Source organism: Caloenas nicobarica, chromosome 1 (assembly GCF_036013445.1).
Source record: "Caloenas nicobarica isolate bCalNic1 chromosome 1, bCalNic1.hap1, whole genome shotgun sequence".
NCBI lineage: Eukaryota > Metazoa > Chordata > Aves > Columbiformes > Columbidae > Caloenas > Caloenas nicobarica.
The window spans coordinates 40,319,045-40,335,441 of NC_088245.1; the positions used below are offsets into that span (position 1 = coordinate 40,319,045).

A 16,397-nucleotide genomic window follows, 5' to 3' on the forward strand; every position below is an offset into this window, starting at 1 on the left:
TGAACTGGAGAGAGAGATTTAACTCTTTGCAGAGAAAGAGGAGGAAGAGGGAAGGTTGCTTACAAGGAGAAGAGGTCTCCATGTTTGGACCCTGTCAGGTCCTGACGTTAGGCTGACCAAAGAGGGGAAAAAGCTTTGGGGTACACACCTCTCCTGGGGCTCAAAGAGAAAGAGATGCTTTGCCCAGCATGATCTAAAATCGGAAACTCAGCACTGAGCACAGCTTGCTGGGGTGGAACACTGGTGAGTGTCGAGGCTGGTGGCTTGTCTGGTTTCCCTGGTGGAGCCCCCTTGGCCGCAGCCGTGCCGGCGGCTGGGGCACTGCTGAGCTTTCGGACGGCTGAGTCACGGCCCTGCTACCTGCAAGGTTCACACCTGGGTCCCTGCCGTGCGTGCCGCCGTCTCCACAGCTTCCGCCGGCAGCTGAGCCCCTGGCACCCCTCCCGTGCCCCTGCCTCGGGGAGACCCAGCTCAGCACCCCAGGGTGAGGAGGAGGAGGGAGGTATGGGAGTGCCTTACCTAGGTGTTCCCTTTGGGACAAAGGCTCGAGTTGAAGAAGGGATGCCAAGGGCTTGGAGCTGGGGGGGATGTGTGCATTTTGACCCTCCAAGCACAGCCTGACACACTGGTGCACTCCAGGAGGAGATGCTGTGAAGGTCCGGCTCAATCTGGGGTGCAAGAAGCAAAGCAGCGTGTGGCGGAGGGTGAAAGGCATGTCATCAAGGGAAGGGAACTACTTTGGGGCTGCAGCTTTCGTATCCTCCCTCCCCAGTTCTGTCCAGCGCTGAGCAGGAGCTGCGTGTAGGCAGCAAAGGAAGGGCCCAGGCTGCACACAAAGAGCCATGATTCACGGAGCTGGATCATCCCTGTCTCTGCAGGCGCTGAGTACGGTTGCAAGGGGGAAGCTGCAGACCCTGAAACAGGGAGCTGGCACCCAACTGCCAGGGCAAAGGGCTGCCACATCACCTCAACACAGAGCAGGGCAGGAGCCAGGTGAAATGGCACCAAAATCCTGCTAGCACCCACTCAGCTCCATCCTCCCCTGGCCCCTCACTGTCCCCCAACTGCTCCCTGCTACCTCCCACCTCCAAAATCCCCTCTTGGCTGCCCTGAACTTGACACCTGTAATTACCCCTGAGATCACAGGGACCTACTGAAAGAGTGAGCGTGAGTCAGGCTGGGGGGGGGAAACATGAAAAGCAGCCGCAGCCCCTGCCTGCAACTGAGCCTCCGCCACACCAGCAGCCCCCCGGCGCTGGGGACACCTGGGGAAGGTGCCTGCTGGGAGAAGGGAGCGGGAACCTGCTTGGGAGAAGAACTGGACAGCACAGCCTGGCTTGGGATGTGGCCAGCTGCAGCTCCTGGGACCTCACCCTCCCCTCATCCCTGCTCATCACCAGGGCCAGGCACTGAGGAAGAGGAGGGAGTGGTGGGACAGAGAATTAAACTCCTGCCGGGCACCTTCCCCTCATCCTGCTTTCTCACCCCCGGTCTCAGGGACACCCGTGGGCGCAGGCTGCATGCCCTGCACAGGAGCTGTCAGAGCCCACGTGAGTCCTTGCCAAGGTCCCTCAGAGGTGGGACAGGGGATGAAGCTGAGCCAGGGAAGGTGCCGCAGTCCCAGTGCACCTGCACCCCTCACCCATGACCTCTGAAAATAAAGGGGGATGAGAAAAATGAGGAAATCCCTCATTTTGGGGCAGAAGAAACAGCAGCAGCGACCCCTCAAGTCTTCAAGCCGAGGAAGAAGCTGCAGCGCTGGGTAGGGCGGAGCGGGGCAGCAGATGCAGGGATTTCATCTGAGAGGAGCGAGGAAATGTCCCGGAGCTGTTTGATCTTATTGTATGGAGGGAAGCGGGAGTGGGCGTCCAGCCTTGCTGGAACCAAACAAAGATTATAAATACCTCCCACCATCAACAGCTCCTCGTCGACCCAGCCCGCCAGGGCCCCAGTTGCTGGCTGATCCCCAAGGGGAAAAATGAACTTGGGTTTCCATCCAGCCCTTGAACACGGTGGTGGATAGGAGTGGAGTGCACGGCAGACAACTCCAGCCGTAAAGCTGGGGGGGATTTGTCTCTGTGGGAGTCTGCTGCTAGCGTCAATAAAGAAGTTAAAAAATATGTATTTAAAAAGCCCTGTGATGTGGCGGCTGGGCGGGAAGTGATGCCTGAGCCCAGTGACAGCCCCTAAGAGGTGTCCCCATGTTCCTTAGGGCACCAGGCTGGATCTACTTGACATCGGGGTACTTTGGGGATGGTGGAGGGGCTGAGCCCCAGTGCTGCCTCTCAGGTGTCCCCTGGGCGCCCCAGGGACCCCAGCACAGCAGCTGTCCCCTCTGGGAAGGAAGGGCAGCCCCGCACCACATTTTGGGGAAGCTAGGAGGTGGTAGGAGATAAATTTAATCTTCCCCGCTGTGCCTGACGGCCACCACAGAAACATGTGATTCTGCAGCACCACGCTGCGGGGGGATGAGAAGACTTCCCAAAACTCACGTGGACTCCTGTAAGCCCTGTGCAGGCCAGGAAACAACACTGCACCAGGACCAGTGTCACCCAACAGTGGGGAGGCCCTGGTGGCCATGGGGATGGGGGAGCTTGGGCTTTGCCTTGGCTTGGCATGGGGAACTGGGGGTGCCCGCAGGTTTGGGGTCCCAGAGCAGGGCTGGGGTCTCGGAGCAGGGCTGCCCACCACCCCCTCACCCAATGCAGGGAGGGCCTGACCTCCACAGGGACCCATCTCCCCACCGCATCCACCCCCACCAGGTCCCACAGGCACTTCTGAGGGTTGGTGAGAAGCCAGAGAGTTGTCAGGTAAGAAAGCAGTCCTTGGGCCAGGGGGGGCTGCAAATCAAATGCACGTCACGCTTGGAAAAGCCCAGTAGAGAAAAGCTGCTGTGCCGCATGTGAACCCAGCCGTGGCTCCCCCGGGGCGCCTCCATCAGCCCTTCTCCCCCTTCCAGCATACTTGAAGCTCCCTGCCTGTCACTGGGATCAAAGACAGGGGCCAGGGTGGGAGGCAGGGGTGTCAGCTGGGCCACTTGTGAAGCTGATTGTGGGAGCCAAGACCTCCAACTTGAACTCCAACTTTTTTTTCCCCCCCTGGGTGTCCTCACACACTTCTAACGTCTCCGCTCCAGCCTCACAGCTGCATCTCGTTTCATCTCCAGCAAGGGAAAGAGGCAGCGCCGGAGACAGATGTGCTCCAGGAAGGCTGGAAAAGGGGTCCATCACCCCCCACAGGGAGCAGCAGGTCCCAGCCCCTGCACCACTGGCAGCTGGGGATGAAACCCAGCCCCACTTCACAGCCGCAGCCCTTCCAGCACCAGCTGGGACGGGGCACATTCCCACGGTGCCCGGTGCTATTTTGATGGGGTCAGGCCTGTGTCTGGCCCCCCTGCGGTTCACAGGCTGGTCTGAGCATCGCTGGGACGCTGGATCTTTTCTGATGGAGTGGTTGTTGGACATTTTGGAGCAGGGAAGATACACTCGAGTAGTGCTGTCACAGCACTGCACAGGAGAAATGACTGTGCTGTACGGAAAAAACTCACTGTTAAGAGAAAGCAGTTAAAAAAATTATAAACCCAAATAAAACCAGTGTCTGGGCTCTCGGAACTGCTGGACTGATGTGTGACCTGCACTGATGGCTGCCTGTTGCTCTGGGGACTATCCCCAGAACAGAGGAGCAGGAAGGCTTTGGGGATGAGGGCTGTCAGGTGAACCCAGGCATTGGGAGCAGGAAGCTTTGCTGAAGCCAGCTCAGTGTCCCTCAGCTTCACGCCCCACCTGCCTGGCTTTGCAGGGACCTCCCAGGCCTGGATCCCTACAGCGCCCCAGCAAAGTGCCTGGGGGGCATCCTTTTGGAAGTGCCAAGAGCCTCAGGTGACCTGGCCTCAGCTAGGCAAGGTTTTTCTTCAGGCCAATCCCACCAGCCAAGCCCTTGGGGACAAGTGTCCCGCACACCATCTACAGAGGGAGGAGCGCCACCTCCTGACATCGGTTGTCCTCTTGTCCCCAGGATTCCAGGATGGGAAACAATTAAAAACCACTTTTGTGGCTTCCACCCCCCACCCCCATCCAGTGTTTTATCAGTCAGCAGCCATCACTTCATGAACAAACTCAAGTCTGGGTCCCAAGCTGAAGCAGCTCCTCCTGCTAGACACATGCCAAGCATCTTCAATAAGGACAGCATTTCTTCAGCACAGCTTCCTTCTAATTAGGTGCTAATTTGACTAAAAATTCTCTCCCCTGCCATTGCCACTTCAAAAGATATTCACCAGCTCCCCAGCAGCCCTCACCACAAGACTGGACTTGTTAAAATAAGGTACTTTTGCAGATTTTCATCAAGGTGGCACATGGCTCATCATGGATGCTCATCCCCAACACCTCATCATTTATCCCAATAATCCCAGTTGCCCCTGACATGCCTGACTGGTTTGATAGAAGCAGCAGTAGCAGACAGGGCTGGCTTAGGACCGGGCACTTGCTAGCCAACTCACACATACATGGTTTAAAATTTCCCCCCTCACAGCCAAGCAAAAAGGCCACCTAAGGCTCCCTAATGGGCAGGAAAACCTCACTCTTCAGAGCTGCTCATAAAACCATGGCCTCAAAATAGACCAAGGCTCATAGTTCCACTTTCCTACATTGAGGGAATAGTAATTTGGGGCTCTTCTCTACCTACCTGCTAATTTGAAATTTATGAAAAATAAAGAAAATAACATTAGTGGGTGAGACCTCTCTTGTTACACTTTGGCTGAAATCAGGCAGCAGGTTCATGTGTTGAGGCTGACAGGGAGCCAGCCAGCTTGTGCAGTCATGGAGTCTGGTTACTAAGGAAACAAGGTAAATGTTTTTCCTCCTTCTTGCCACCTTTTAACTCTTAAAAAGGTTCCTACACATCACTGCAGGAAAAATTCGACATCCATCTTTTCCCCATTCCACTTTGAGCAAATAGCATCAATTTGAGTCCGTCTCAGAGCATTGCTGCGCATCAGCATGTGAATCTGGAGGGTTATTGCCTCGATCACTGCCACATCTCCAATTATGGTCAGTGAAGGCAACGCCAGCAGAGTTATCTAAATTTACACGAGCCTTCAGCCAGGGTACGGCCTGAGGCACGAGTGATCTCACTAGCGCGGCTGGAGGCGGACGGACAGCGGGGCCACCGCTGCCTTTCTTGGTATAAGGCCTCAGCTCCCGCAACTGCAACGCTTCAGTGGTGCAGAAGAGCCGAGGTGGGAATTTGTCACATTACCTGCTGCCTCCTGCTGCGCTCAGGAACAGCAACAAGCTGCATTAGCAAACAGCCTGCAAGCTACATCCTCTCATATCAAAACAGGAAGGTTTCCATGGTAACAGCGAGCATCAGCCACCTACCTAAAATTTTAGTGATGTTTCAGCAATCTGAAGTAGTTTCATTAATTCCAAAACCAGTTTGATTCAAAGAAGCTCTCCAGTTTCCTGGCAGAGGATTAACATATGGAATAATAATATGTCAGTAACTGAAAACACATTGAGGGCTCCTGCTGCTTTACAATTTCACATAACCAGGCTGAGGAGCCTCTGCCCGAAAATCTTTGTCTCCAAAACCAGCAATGACAGACTCCTTCTCATTACAGGACCCTGTTACAAGTTGGAGTTTGCTTCTTTGGTTTGGCTGGTCCCACACATAGGGCATGCAGAGAGAGTGCCAGACTGACACAGCTATGTATATAAACCAATAGACAAAATTAATTTCTTTAAAATATTTATTTTTTTTGGTCTGAGACCACACAGATCACAAGCCCATTGCACACATCAAGCTGTCTCCTCTTTTGCAATTCGATCTTTCTTGAGTGGTCCCTGAAAAAAATAAAAAAGAAACTACGTAAACAGCAGCCTGCATCAAAGACCACATCACATCCCAGTCATAACACTGTAATTTCTTCTCCTCTTGCTGAAATGAAATTAAGGCAAAAAAAAGCCCTCAACGTTGCAGCCTGTTGGAAATCCCAAGCCCCATCCCCACAGCCACAGGTTTTGGGGGAAAGCTGAGATCACTCAGCACAGCCTCGCTGCACCAGAGCCCCGAGTTCAGAGGTGACAGAGAAGAAACGCTGGTGCCACCTTGTGGGGAAGCTGCTGTGCAGCCCCCAAGCAGCCAAACCACACTCTGACCTTGCAAGAGCCTCGCACCCAGGACTCCAACCCTCCCTTCTCCAGCAAGTGACAAATTGCCACCCCCAGCACCATCCTCCAGAGCTGCAGAGCCACTCCCCACAGGTGTCAGCTGCTGCTCAGTGCTTGTTCCTCACCTCATCACTGACTTGTGCCCAAACATGGCACCATGCACTGTCACAGGGGAAGCAAGACCCCAACCCTACCAGTGGTTATAATCGAGCTGGCAGAATGAACCATCTTGACAAGAGGGAATGGCCTCAGTTGCACCAGGGAAGGTTTAGATTGGATATTAGGAAAAAACTTCACTGAAAGGGTTGTCAGGGACTAATTAGTACAGGCTGTCCAGGGAAGTGATTGAGTCACCATCACTGGACATGTTTGAAAGATGCATAAAGGAGGGTCTTACGGACACGGTTTAGAGGTAGACTTGACAGTGCCAGGTTAACAGTTGGACTTGATGACCTTAAAGGTCTTTTCCAACCAAAATTATTCTATGACTAAAGCAGTTTCTGTTTCACAGAAATTTGGCCCTGTGGCAGCTCAAAGGTCAAGGTACCAACTGCCATTAGTTGAAAGACTAATCCAGAAATATGCAACAGAAAGCTGTCGGCTTCACAAAGTGTCCTTACCATGAAAGCCTTCTTCTCTTCAGCTGTCTGGAAGCGGCCATGACCAAATTTAGAGGTTGTGTCAATGAACTTCAAGTCAATCTTCTCCAGGGCCCGGCGCTTGGTCTGCACAAGCAGGGACTACAAGAGAGATGCCAGGTGAGTACATAGCAGCACCCTTTCAGACTGCTGGCGGCTGCTTCTTATCATCTCTTCGGGTAACACCCTCCTACATCACTCTGACCTCACGCTTCACCTGCTATTATGTGCAGGGAGTACTTGCCAATAAGCCTGCCTACACCTTCGGCCTTCAAGGCTGAAGACTGGTCAGCTCACACCAGCAGGAGAGCCCAAGTCTGCCTGCCCGTGTCTTCAGGATCCACAGGAATTCTCAACCCTAAAGCACACCCTTTGCTACAAACAGTCCGAATTAACTGGGGAACAGACCTCATGTTCCTCCCGAGGTCATTAACATGAGGTGGGTTCATGTGCATGTGTCCAAGAACAGTCTTCTAGTCTTTTCCTTCTAGCTGGCTGCATGAATCCCCATGGCAGCAAGCAACACCACCAGCACCAGAGGCAGTGCAGCCAACTGAAGCTGCTCCAGCCCATTTCACAGCAGGCTGCAGTACTCACCTTGCGCAGAGTCAGGACCCTCTTCTTGGTCCCAACAACACAGCCTTTCAGCATGATGAAGTCATTGGTCACCTCACCATAGTGGACAAAGCCTCCCTGAGCAAGGAGAAAACAGTTACTGCTCTGTATAAAGCAGGACCAGTGATCACATCTGCCTACAGCCTGATGTTCTCACCCCACTTCTGCATCTTGGCCACTCCCACATTCATCAAAATCCTGTTTCCAGCAACATACTTGGCTGCTAGTAAGACTTCTGCTAAGAACAGCAGCAACAGGAAGAGGGTGACAAAACAGCAAAAGTTGCTCTCCCTGCTACGTTAGTCCTTATTTACGAGTATAATTTCTAGGTTTGTGACATCCCTCTATACTATTGCCACACACTGAATGCAATTAGCAAGTTGCACAAGTCAATACTGAGAATGACTCAGCAATGCCACCTCCCACAGCTGCCGAGTTTTTCCTCAAGAGCTCTTCATCCAATCATTTTGCATCTTGTACCAGGCCCATTTGCTCTTTAGGTTGCAGCTCACAACCAGACTCTCACAACACAGCTCTAACAACTTACCAGAGGGTTAATGCTCTTGTCAGACAGGTCATAATCAGTTGATGCATTGTTTTTGATCAGCTTTCCATCCTTGATCTGGTAACCCTGGCCAATCTTGTAGATCTAAAAACATCAAGAATTTCTACTTAGCAAAAGGCAGGAGAAAGTGCCTATCATCAGCCAAAATGAAAAGAATTCTACACAGGGCTGGACAAAAAATATTCACACTTTGAAAACACCTGGCCATACAAGAGTGTTATGGTTATCCAACATCATGGACTACAGTTACCGCCTCGGAGGTGACATTCAAACAAACACAGCAAAATGTCCAAAGCAAAACTCTCCACTCTATTTGCTCTCCTGCAACGAGTGACCTTGGCCAGCTCTCATTTCCTCCCAGCAGCTCAGAGAAACAAACCTTCTTATTGATCTCAGTCCGGTGGTGATAGCCCTTCTGACCAGCCCGGGCCACTGAGAAAGCCACACGAGCAGGGTGCCACGCACCAATGCAGGCCACTTTGCGCAGACCCCTGTGAGTCTTGCGGGGCAGCTTTTTGGTGTGCCAGCGGCTGGTAACACCTGGAAGAAACAAAAGCAGTGTTGCTAACCACTGTCAAGCTGAGATGTTGCCAAACTGTTTAACCAGAGTTTAAGCCACCTTTCAAGCTGCTGCTGTACCTGGGCAACCCAGGGAAACCCAGACCCAGCACCCCAGGAATTAACCACGTTTCCTGGTGAAGCACCCTGCCTCTGAACCACCCACACCCCCTCCTCAGCTGTCCTGGGTTGTGTTCTCAGAAGGAAGGCAGCATGGAATGACTCCTCACAGATGTCAGGCGCTGTGCCCAGCGCTTATTCCATGGTCTCATCATTGAACTGTGACAGCAGTATGGATTTACCTCCTTGGCTCTTAGACCCCACACTTGTGAAAGCTCAAGGTGAAGATTTCATTAGAATCTGTATCCAGATCACTAAGAGAACTTCCACGCATTTACCTTTATATCCCTTGCCCTTAGTGACTCCAATGACATCTATCATCTCATCCTGGGCAAAGACAGTTGACACAGGCACCTGCTGTTCCAGTTTCTCCCGTGCCCAATCCACTTTCTCAGCAACAGTGCCACCATTCACCTGGATCTCCATCAGGTGAGACTTTTTCTGCCTCAGGGGAAGCAAACGCATCTAGGAAACGAAGAATGAAATTCACCTCCTGCTCTTCCAAGATGGAACGCATTAATCATCCCAGTAGCATTCCAGTTCTGATCTGATTTTCTAGCTAAACAGATCCTTTTCCAAGATATAATTAAGATATACTTAAAAAGTCACAGTATCTGGAAGTTCACCACCCACAGGAACACAGAGTGTCTCTAACCCTCAGAGCCTCCAGTCAAACTTCATCCAGGAAGGACAGGAGATAAGGGGCTATGGTTTTAAACTGAAGGAGGGTAAATTTAGATTGGACATAAGGAAGACATTTTTTTATTATGAGGTGGGTAACACGATGGAACAGGCTGCCCAGAGAAGCTGTGGATGCCTCATCACTGTCAGTGTTCAAGGCCAGGTTGGATGGGCCTTTGAGCTACCTGATCTGGTGAAAGATGTCCCTGCCCATGGCAGGGGGCTGGACTAGATCTCTTAAGGTCTGTTCCAACCCAAACTACAATAAAGCCTGCTACAATGGACACTTCGGCTGGGGTCACATTTACAGTTATTTCTACTATAATTAGCAGAGAGGGACTGATAGGAGTATCAAGAGCAGCTGCAATACCACCTTTGCTATCTAGCATGGGAAACAAATTCTACTAAAATTAGCAATGTCGTAACTAGACATCTTATTGCACTGACAACCTAAAGATTTAAGTCTCCCAAGAAAACGTGGCAGAGCACTGATGTTTAAGGGAGACACCACCGCACCACTCAGTGATACGCCTCCTCCAGCTGAGCAACAGAAAAAGCCTCTGAGTATTTGCAGTCCTGACAGACCCAGCCTGAAATGATGCCGACCATACAAACCTCAGTGTTCAGCCTGTTAATTAAGAGAGCCCAGGTCTACATGGTATACGCACATGACTGAATCCAAGAAGTTCCTATTATAGTGCAGTCTGTTTTGAGCACTGCTTCAGAAGACTGGTAGGGGTTGCCCTCAAGACTCCTCAAGCATCCTGTGAACTCACACCATACAGAATGAAGAGTACTAGTATTTATATCGTGCTTAACAGGCCGCAGGGGGAAGGCAGAAGTCTCCCCTACAGAGAAGGATCAAGTTTTATGCTTGCTCTCTTAGCTGTACACCTGAGTCCCACACTTACCTGAGTGTGAGCCATGACTCTAATAACCTGGCAGTATTTCTTCATGCTATTGAAATCTTTCTCCAACTGCTTTTTGCCCTCCTCATCTTGCCATTTCTTGCAGTATTTGGTGAAGGCCTTCTTCTTGGACTTGTGCCTTCAGAAGCAGAGCAGAGACAAGGTTTGGCTGAGCCCTTCATCAATCCCCTGGGGAGTGGGGACGAGCGGAAGGAGCTGCCACCTCAGCTGGTTTTGGCTCATTGCCAGGTTCTAAGGACACTGGCAAGCGGAGCCTGGAGCTCATCAGACAGAGGCAAAGTTGCCAGAGCTGAGCGGAGCTGCCATGAATTCCAAAGCACATTAATATTCACAGTACAGAAGACAAAAGACTGTAGAGAGATGTTGAACAATAACAGAAAAAAACAGATCTTTAAAGCAATTATCAGATGACTGCCATCTGCTTCAGTATACTGTAACTTCCCCCCTTTTAAGCCTAAACTATGCCTGACAGTAAGGTTGTTACTCTAACACCCTTGAGATCATTATTGCTTTACTCTGACATCTTTTCAGCCTGCAAAGTTCATAAACAGGCTGCAAGCTCTAGACATGCTGGAGCCGCACTTTGGCAAATGCACAAACTCTGAAGCACAACAACAGTGCCTGGAACAGTAATCAGAAATAACACTTGCCTTCCCCTTTCCTGAGAAAACAGGGCTACAGTCAGGACTCGACACTCAACAACAAGCGCCAAAGGCGATTTCCTTATGTCCGCCCGTCGAAGTATCATCACGTGTAGCCTTTTAATGAGATCTCAGGCAAAAACCAACATTGCCACCCCCATGCCATAAAGGGCACTAACTAAAATTACGCTGTCACCTCCCAGAGCCATTTCTACAGCCTACGCCCTTATTAAGCCAGTTCATCAAGGCCAAACACTAACTGCTGTAAAGGCTCTTCAAAAAGCTGTACTAGCATAACGTGCAACCCAGCAAAAAAAAATAAAGCATGGTATGACATTAAGGCAACAAAGTCCTGCTCTCTTACCAGTTCTTGTAGAAGCGACGCTTACACTCATCACTGATGTGCTCAGCAAAGATGGTCTTGAAGCTGCGGAGACCATGAGGAGTCTGCACGTAGCCCACGATGCCCACAATGACCATGGGAGGTGTCTCTATTATAGTGACTGCCTCAACCACCTCCTTCTTGTTCACCTCTAGATGAAGACAAAAATACAGTACAACAATTAACACCAGCATCAGCTACTAAACATCTCCTTTCTCACTCACAAATCCTTCATGTGAAAGGTCAAATGATTTCAGTTCTTTTCACAAAGATATAGAAGACACATGGTAAAGTGACCAAGTGTGAGTAGTAATTTAATGCCTCACAAAAATTTGAGGCTAGCTCAGCAGGAAGCACAGACAAAGCTTGACAGGCAAAAGGGATGGTAGCAAGTAACAAATCTATATTCAGGACTCTTACAACCAGAAAAAAAAAAAAAAAAAAAAACAAAACACCACACCAAAGGTGACGTATGTCCACCTACCAAGAAAAGGGCATCCTAACTAGCCTATTACAGTACAGCTAAACCAAACCAGCAGGACACTACACATCTCAAACAGGACCATTAACATAACAGCCACTGCTGTGAAGTCGTGCTGCTGACACATCACTTGCTTTGAAGTGGGACAGGTTTGGGTGCTTTATACTCCACCCACTCAAGGACTTTGAACACAGTGAAGTCAAGCCAGGACTAAAATCCAAAGCTACCAACAAAAAAGTCAACTTTCACCATTCATAAAAAGCAAACTACCTCCTCTATTCAGAGGAACGTTAATACATACTGGAACCAGGTCTGTCGACTTCACGGACAATGTGGGTCATGCCAGCTTTGTATCCCAGGAAGGCAGTGAGATGGACAGGCTTGCTGGAGTCATCCTTGGGAAAGCTCTTCACCTTGCCCCTGTGCCTGCTACTGCGCTTGCGGGGCAGGAAGCCCAGAGACCCATGCCTCGGAGCCGAGAACTTGCGGTGAGACTAGAGACAGAAAATAAACATTTAGTGCTTGCTATAGAGACTCACTCATACCCACTTAAGGGCCAAGGCCCATTCTCTTCTTGCCTTGTAACATGAGTATTATGTATATACAAGACATTTTGCATTCTAGAAAACCTCATTATCAGCTGTTTGGCTTCTGAATTCCATTATAATGTTCTAAGAACATAATCCTCAGGCCCCAACCACATCCTTCCTAGATCTCCTTTCAAGCTTATTTTAAGATATTACTAAGCCCTACTCTAGTTAGGGAACCACACAAGCTGTAGTTCGATCAGAGCATGCCACCAGAACTTCAGTATACCCCAGAAGCCTAGAAAATGGAGGAGCACAGACAACTTACAATATGTTTCAATGAATCAGCACCACTACAAAAATAAGCATCATAAAACCAGTTTCAGTTTGAAAAGCTGCAGGAAGAGTATTTTTAACATCCAACTTTGAGCCAGTCACTTTGGAAGGAAGCACAGGTTTTTTCTAAGCTGTTCTCCTCAACTACCAGCCCTGCAGCCTCCCTCTGCAACCCAGGACCCAAGTAAGGCTGGTTTCTATCCAGAGAACTCTAAGCTCAACAAAGAATTACCCATCCAATCTCACATCCAAGTTCAGGAAAATATCGTGCGGCTAAATAGCTAAGAAATATGTCTTACTTTTAAAAAATACTCAAGTTGCCTTAAACAAAGTTTAACAGCCCCAAAAGGTGCTGCTGTTAGGAATAAGAACCTGGTGGCAGGTCCCAGCAGAACTAAATTTTGACACCTACGTAAGAATGAAGGCTGCCACCACAATTACCTTCTCATGAGTGAGATAATCAAAACACGAAATTTGATCCTACACATGAAAATGATGAACTACATCATTAGACTGACGGCTCCATGCGCTCGCACCCCCCCAGCACAGCCTCACCACCCCAGCAGGAGCGAACAAGAGCAGCCACGTCTCACCCTGACCCCGCTCCCGGCCCTGAGACGCGCCGTGACCTGGCCGGCTGCTCAGACAGACACCACTCCCCAGAAAATCAATCTTTCTTAAAAAAGGGAATGCAAACCCCGCCGCGGGCAAAGCGCCCCCTGGGGTCGCGCCTCCGCCCGCCCGCCACCGAGACCCCCAGCGCCCTCGGGCACCGAGCAGGCCCGGCCGGCAGCCCCGGGGCACAGCCTCGCCCGTCCGCGGCGCCTGCCGCAGCCCGGCCCCGCAATAAGCCCCGCGCCGCCTCCCGCAGTGCCGTGGGACGGCGGGAGCGCAGCCGAGCAGCCGCCGGGGGCGGGATGGCGGCGATACCCGAGGGATGGCGCGGCCGGGCCCGGACAGCGCCGCCGCCAACACCACCCACCATCTCGTCCCCGCGTCGGGCCGGAAGGGCCGGAAACTGCCGCGCGCACGGCTTTTATAGGCGCCCCGCCCCCGGTGACGTACCGCGCGCCGGTCTCGCGAGAGCGCCGTGGGGCCGTGCGCGCGTGGCGCTACGGGTGGGGAGCGGGGCCAGAAGAGTGCGGAGCTGGTGGGGTTCGCGCTGCTGCTGCTCGGCCAGGGAAGAAAATACATATCACGTTATGCAAAACCGTGATGTCCCCGGGTCACCGTTCACATGCATATAACGTCAGAAAGGGTGTCCCACTGTAGTCCTCCTCGTAGGATAGGCTTGATGTTTCCTTTCCGTGTAAATAATGTGCTCATTCCAAGCTGGGAGATGTACCTGCCTCAGCAGAGCATCCCCATGCGGTGTTTAATTGGTTTTATTAAGAAGCTCCGGAGTCATAGGAAGCTGTAATGACACCTGCATGAAAAGGCGCTTGGCAAATCTTCATCATAGTTTGCAAAAGATGTTAGACAATGTGAAGAAATGCAGTAACAAGAAAAAAACAAGTAATTTTAAAAATTAATAAGATAAAATAGGTTTCACTGCCAACATTGGCACCCGTTACTTTTGTATATATCTCAAAATTAAAAAAGACACCAAATAAGTTCTCTTCTTTCATGCAGAGGCACGTTCTCGGGCCGATCGTGCACGCCAGGGGCTGTGTCCTGCTGTGTATCCCCACAGTGCTTGGTACAACACAGCTCCAAACTCAATCAGGGCCTCTGTGTGCTACTGCTGAATTAATAATAAACAATAAGCCCAATGTAGACGCTAAAGTTATGCCGCAAAAGAGGAACCAAAAATCAGACTTGCTGTGGAACCTATCCAGAGCTGTTATTTTGCGTGCTGTTATTTCTCTCGCTCCATGTGCTGCTGTTCTGGCACACAGATCAGCGCCGCCAGGACCAGCCGTGTCTCTGGAAGATGTTGGCCGGCTCAGCCCACGTCAGAAACTCACCAATGCAGGAGCTGGCACTGGAGCGCCTGCTCAGGGTAGGGGTGAAGCGGAATAGAGGTGAAACCTGAACAGGGAGGGAGCTGGAGGACAGGAGATAAATTATTCACTCTCCCTCCCTCAACACCAGGAAACTGGATAGGACCCAGCTGAAGAAGCTCCCTCAGACTTCCCTGGACTGCTGAGAGTGTGAGCACTAGTGCAGGACAGCTGGTGTGACACTCAGCTTTGGCTGAAACGTCCCCTGACACGGCTCTGGTCCTCAGCCAGAAATCCCGCACTGCCTGGCCAAAGAGGGGGAAGGGGGACCACCCCAAAGGATCTGGAGCGGACCCATGTCCAAGGGGCAGGAGAGGGTAACGGGACCGGGCAGAGCTGCCCGCTTTGCCCAGCTGCCTGCCTGCTTGGGCTGGGCTGGCAAAATAGAAGGTGAGGAGGTATCAAGAAAACGATGCTGTGAGATGCGGTCCCTCCAGACCTCACGAGCTGCACACCCAGTTTTTCACATCACTGAAGACTTGGAACATGCGTTCGGTGGCTGGGAGAGCTGGGGGCTTCATCCATCCCACGCTTCAGCAGCAACAGTCCAGTCCCTTTGGAGGAACGACTCCTGGGCACTCGCTCAAAATGTTGGGGTGTCATGTTGCCTCTGGGTCAGCCTGAGAGCCGCATCTGAGGTAAAAGGGGCTGAACCCAGGCTTTGGATAACTGGCATAGCGTCTGACATGCGGGTTGCTGGTGAACCCAAGAGCCCAGCCAGTTCTGCTGGTGGCCACATCCCGCAGCCCACAGCCCCGCTCTGGGGTGAGAATGTACAGCACAAGCAAACCAAGGAAGCTGATGAAGCCACAGGAGGGTTGAGATGGTATTAGATACATCCACGGGGTTGTCTGTGGAAAATAACCGAACTGCTGAATAATAAAATCCACCCCCAGCACACGCACAGGCTGAATAAATAGGGAATTAGTAGATAATTTTGTGTTATTATAAGGAACATGGGCTTTAATCCACCACTGCTTGTGGTACAAAAGGGAATGCAAACCCAAGGCTGTGACAATGACGGTCTGCAGAGCAGGGTAGGCTGCAGCTTCCCACACATGAGGAACTCAGAGTTTGCCCTCAAGATCTCCCAGCGTTTACAGAGAAGGGTGTGTTTGACAAGCACAGCATCGTGGGGAGATTGGTACCCCAGGGATGGTTCTTGCCCTGTGTCCTTCCTCCCTGCCAGGGACCATGGCACTGTGCAGAAGCCACACAAATCCCCACCGTGGGGATGCTGACCTGTCACATGCGATGTAAGTGCTGCACATTATGGTTATGTCAAGTTACTGCAAACATTAATTAAACAGTTCAAGCAAACACCTACCTATAGAGCCAAATCCCGCCACCAGCTGCGCAGGTGGAAGAGAGATAAGCCATTCACCACGGAGAGACTGGTTACCCAGCTAGCAGGAAATAATTAAGGAGGGCATTTCCAAGTGTTAAACATGCTTAATCAACTCACAGAGACCTTCCACCTGCCCTCCCCAACTCTGGATTCTGCAGGTTAAGTAAAACCCACCACTGGAGGCTTTGCTGGAGGGGCTCTGTGTAGAAACCTGTGTGAAAAAGCCCATACAGACTGAGAGGCGCTGCATTTGAAGGACGTTTCATTGCATGCCCTAACCTGGCAGATAGTGGGAAGGGAACCAGTACGAACTGGAGGGCTGAGGGTACAGTCATGTCGGTGCTACAGTGCATCTTCCCAAAATAGAGCTGCCCCATTCCTGGAAACATTGCAGGCCAGGCTGGAC

The 16,397-nt window shown here is 51.2% G+C and overlaps 1 protein-coding gene and 1 non-coding gene across 2 annotated transcripts; both read right to left on the bottom strand.

The window, feature by feature from the left end:
• Positions 1-5,728: 5,728 nt before the first annotated feature.
• Positions 5,729-13,653, bottom strand: RPL3 (ribosomal protein L3). The gene is made up of 10 exons (XM_065641073.1): positions 13,623-13,653; positions 12,079-12,271; positions 11,279-11,447; positions 10,256-10,391; positions 8,942-9,128; positions 8,365-8,525; positions 7,968-8,069; positions 7,403-7,498; positions 6,788-6,907; positions 5,729-5,840 (listed from the first exon to the last, which is right to left on the bottom strand). The coding sequence occupies exons 1-10, from the start codon at positions 13,623-13,625 to the stop codon at positions 5,796-5,798; spliced, it is 1,212 nt and encodes a 403-aa protein (XP_065497145.1). The 5' UTR covers positions 13,626-13,653; the 3' UTR covers positions 5,729-5,795.
• Positions 8,734-8,826, bottom strand: LOC135984657 (small nucleolar RNA U83B). The gene has a single exon (XR_010605702.1). It is a non-coding gene; the product is annotated as a small nucleolar RNA U83B (small nucleolar RNA).
• Positions 13,654-16,397: the final 2,744 nt, after the last annotated feature.

Excerpts from the sequence above, each read along its gene's own strand:
- RPL3 (XM_065641073.1), bottom strand. Across the intron at positions 11,448-12,078 it reads AGTCGACAGACCTGGTTCCA|AGGTGAACAAGAAGGAGGTG; the intron begins GTATGTATTAAC and ends GTCTTCATCTAG. Across the intron at positions 8,070-8,364 it reads GGACTGAGATCAATAAGAAG|ATCTACAAGATTGGCCAGGG; the intron begins GTTTGTTTCTCT and ends TGATGTTTTTAG.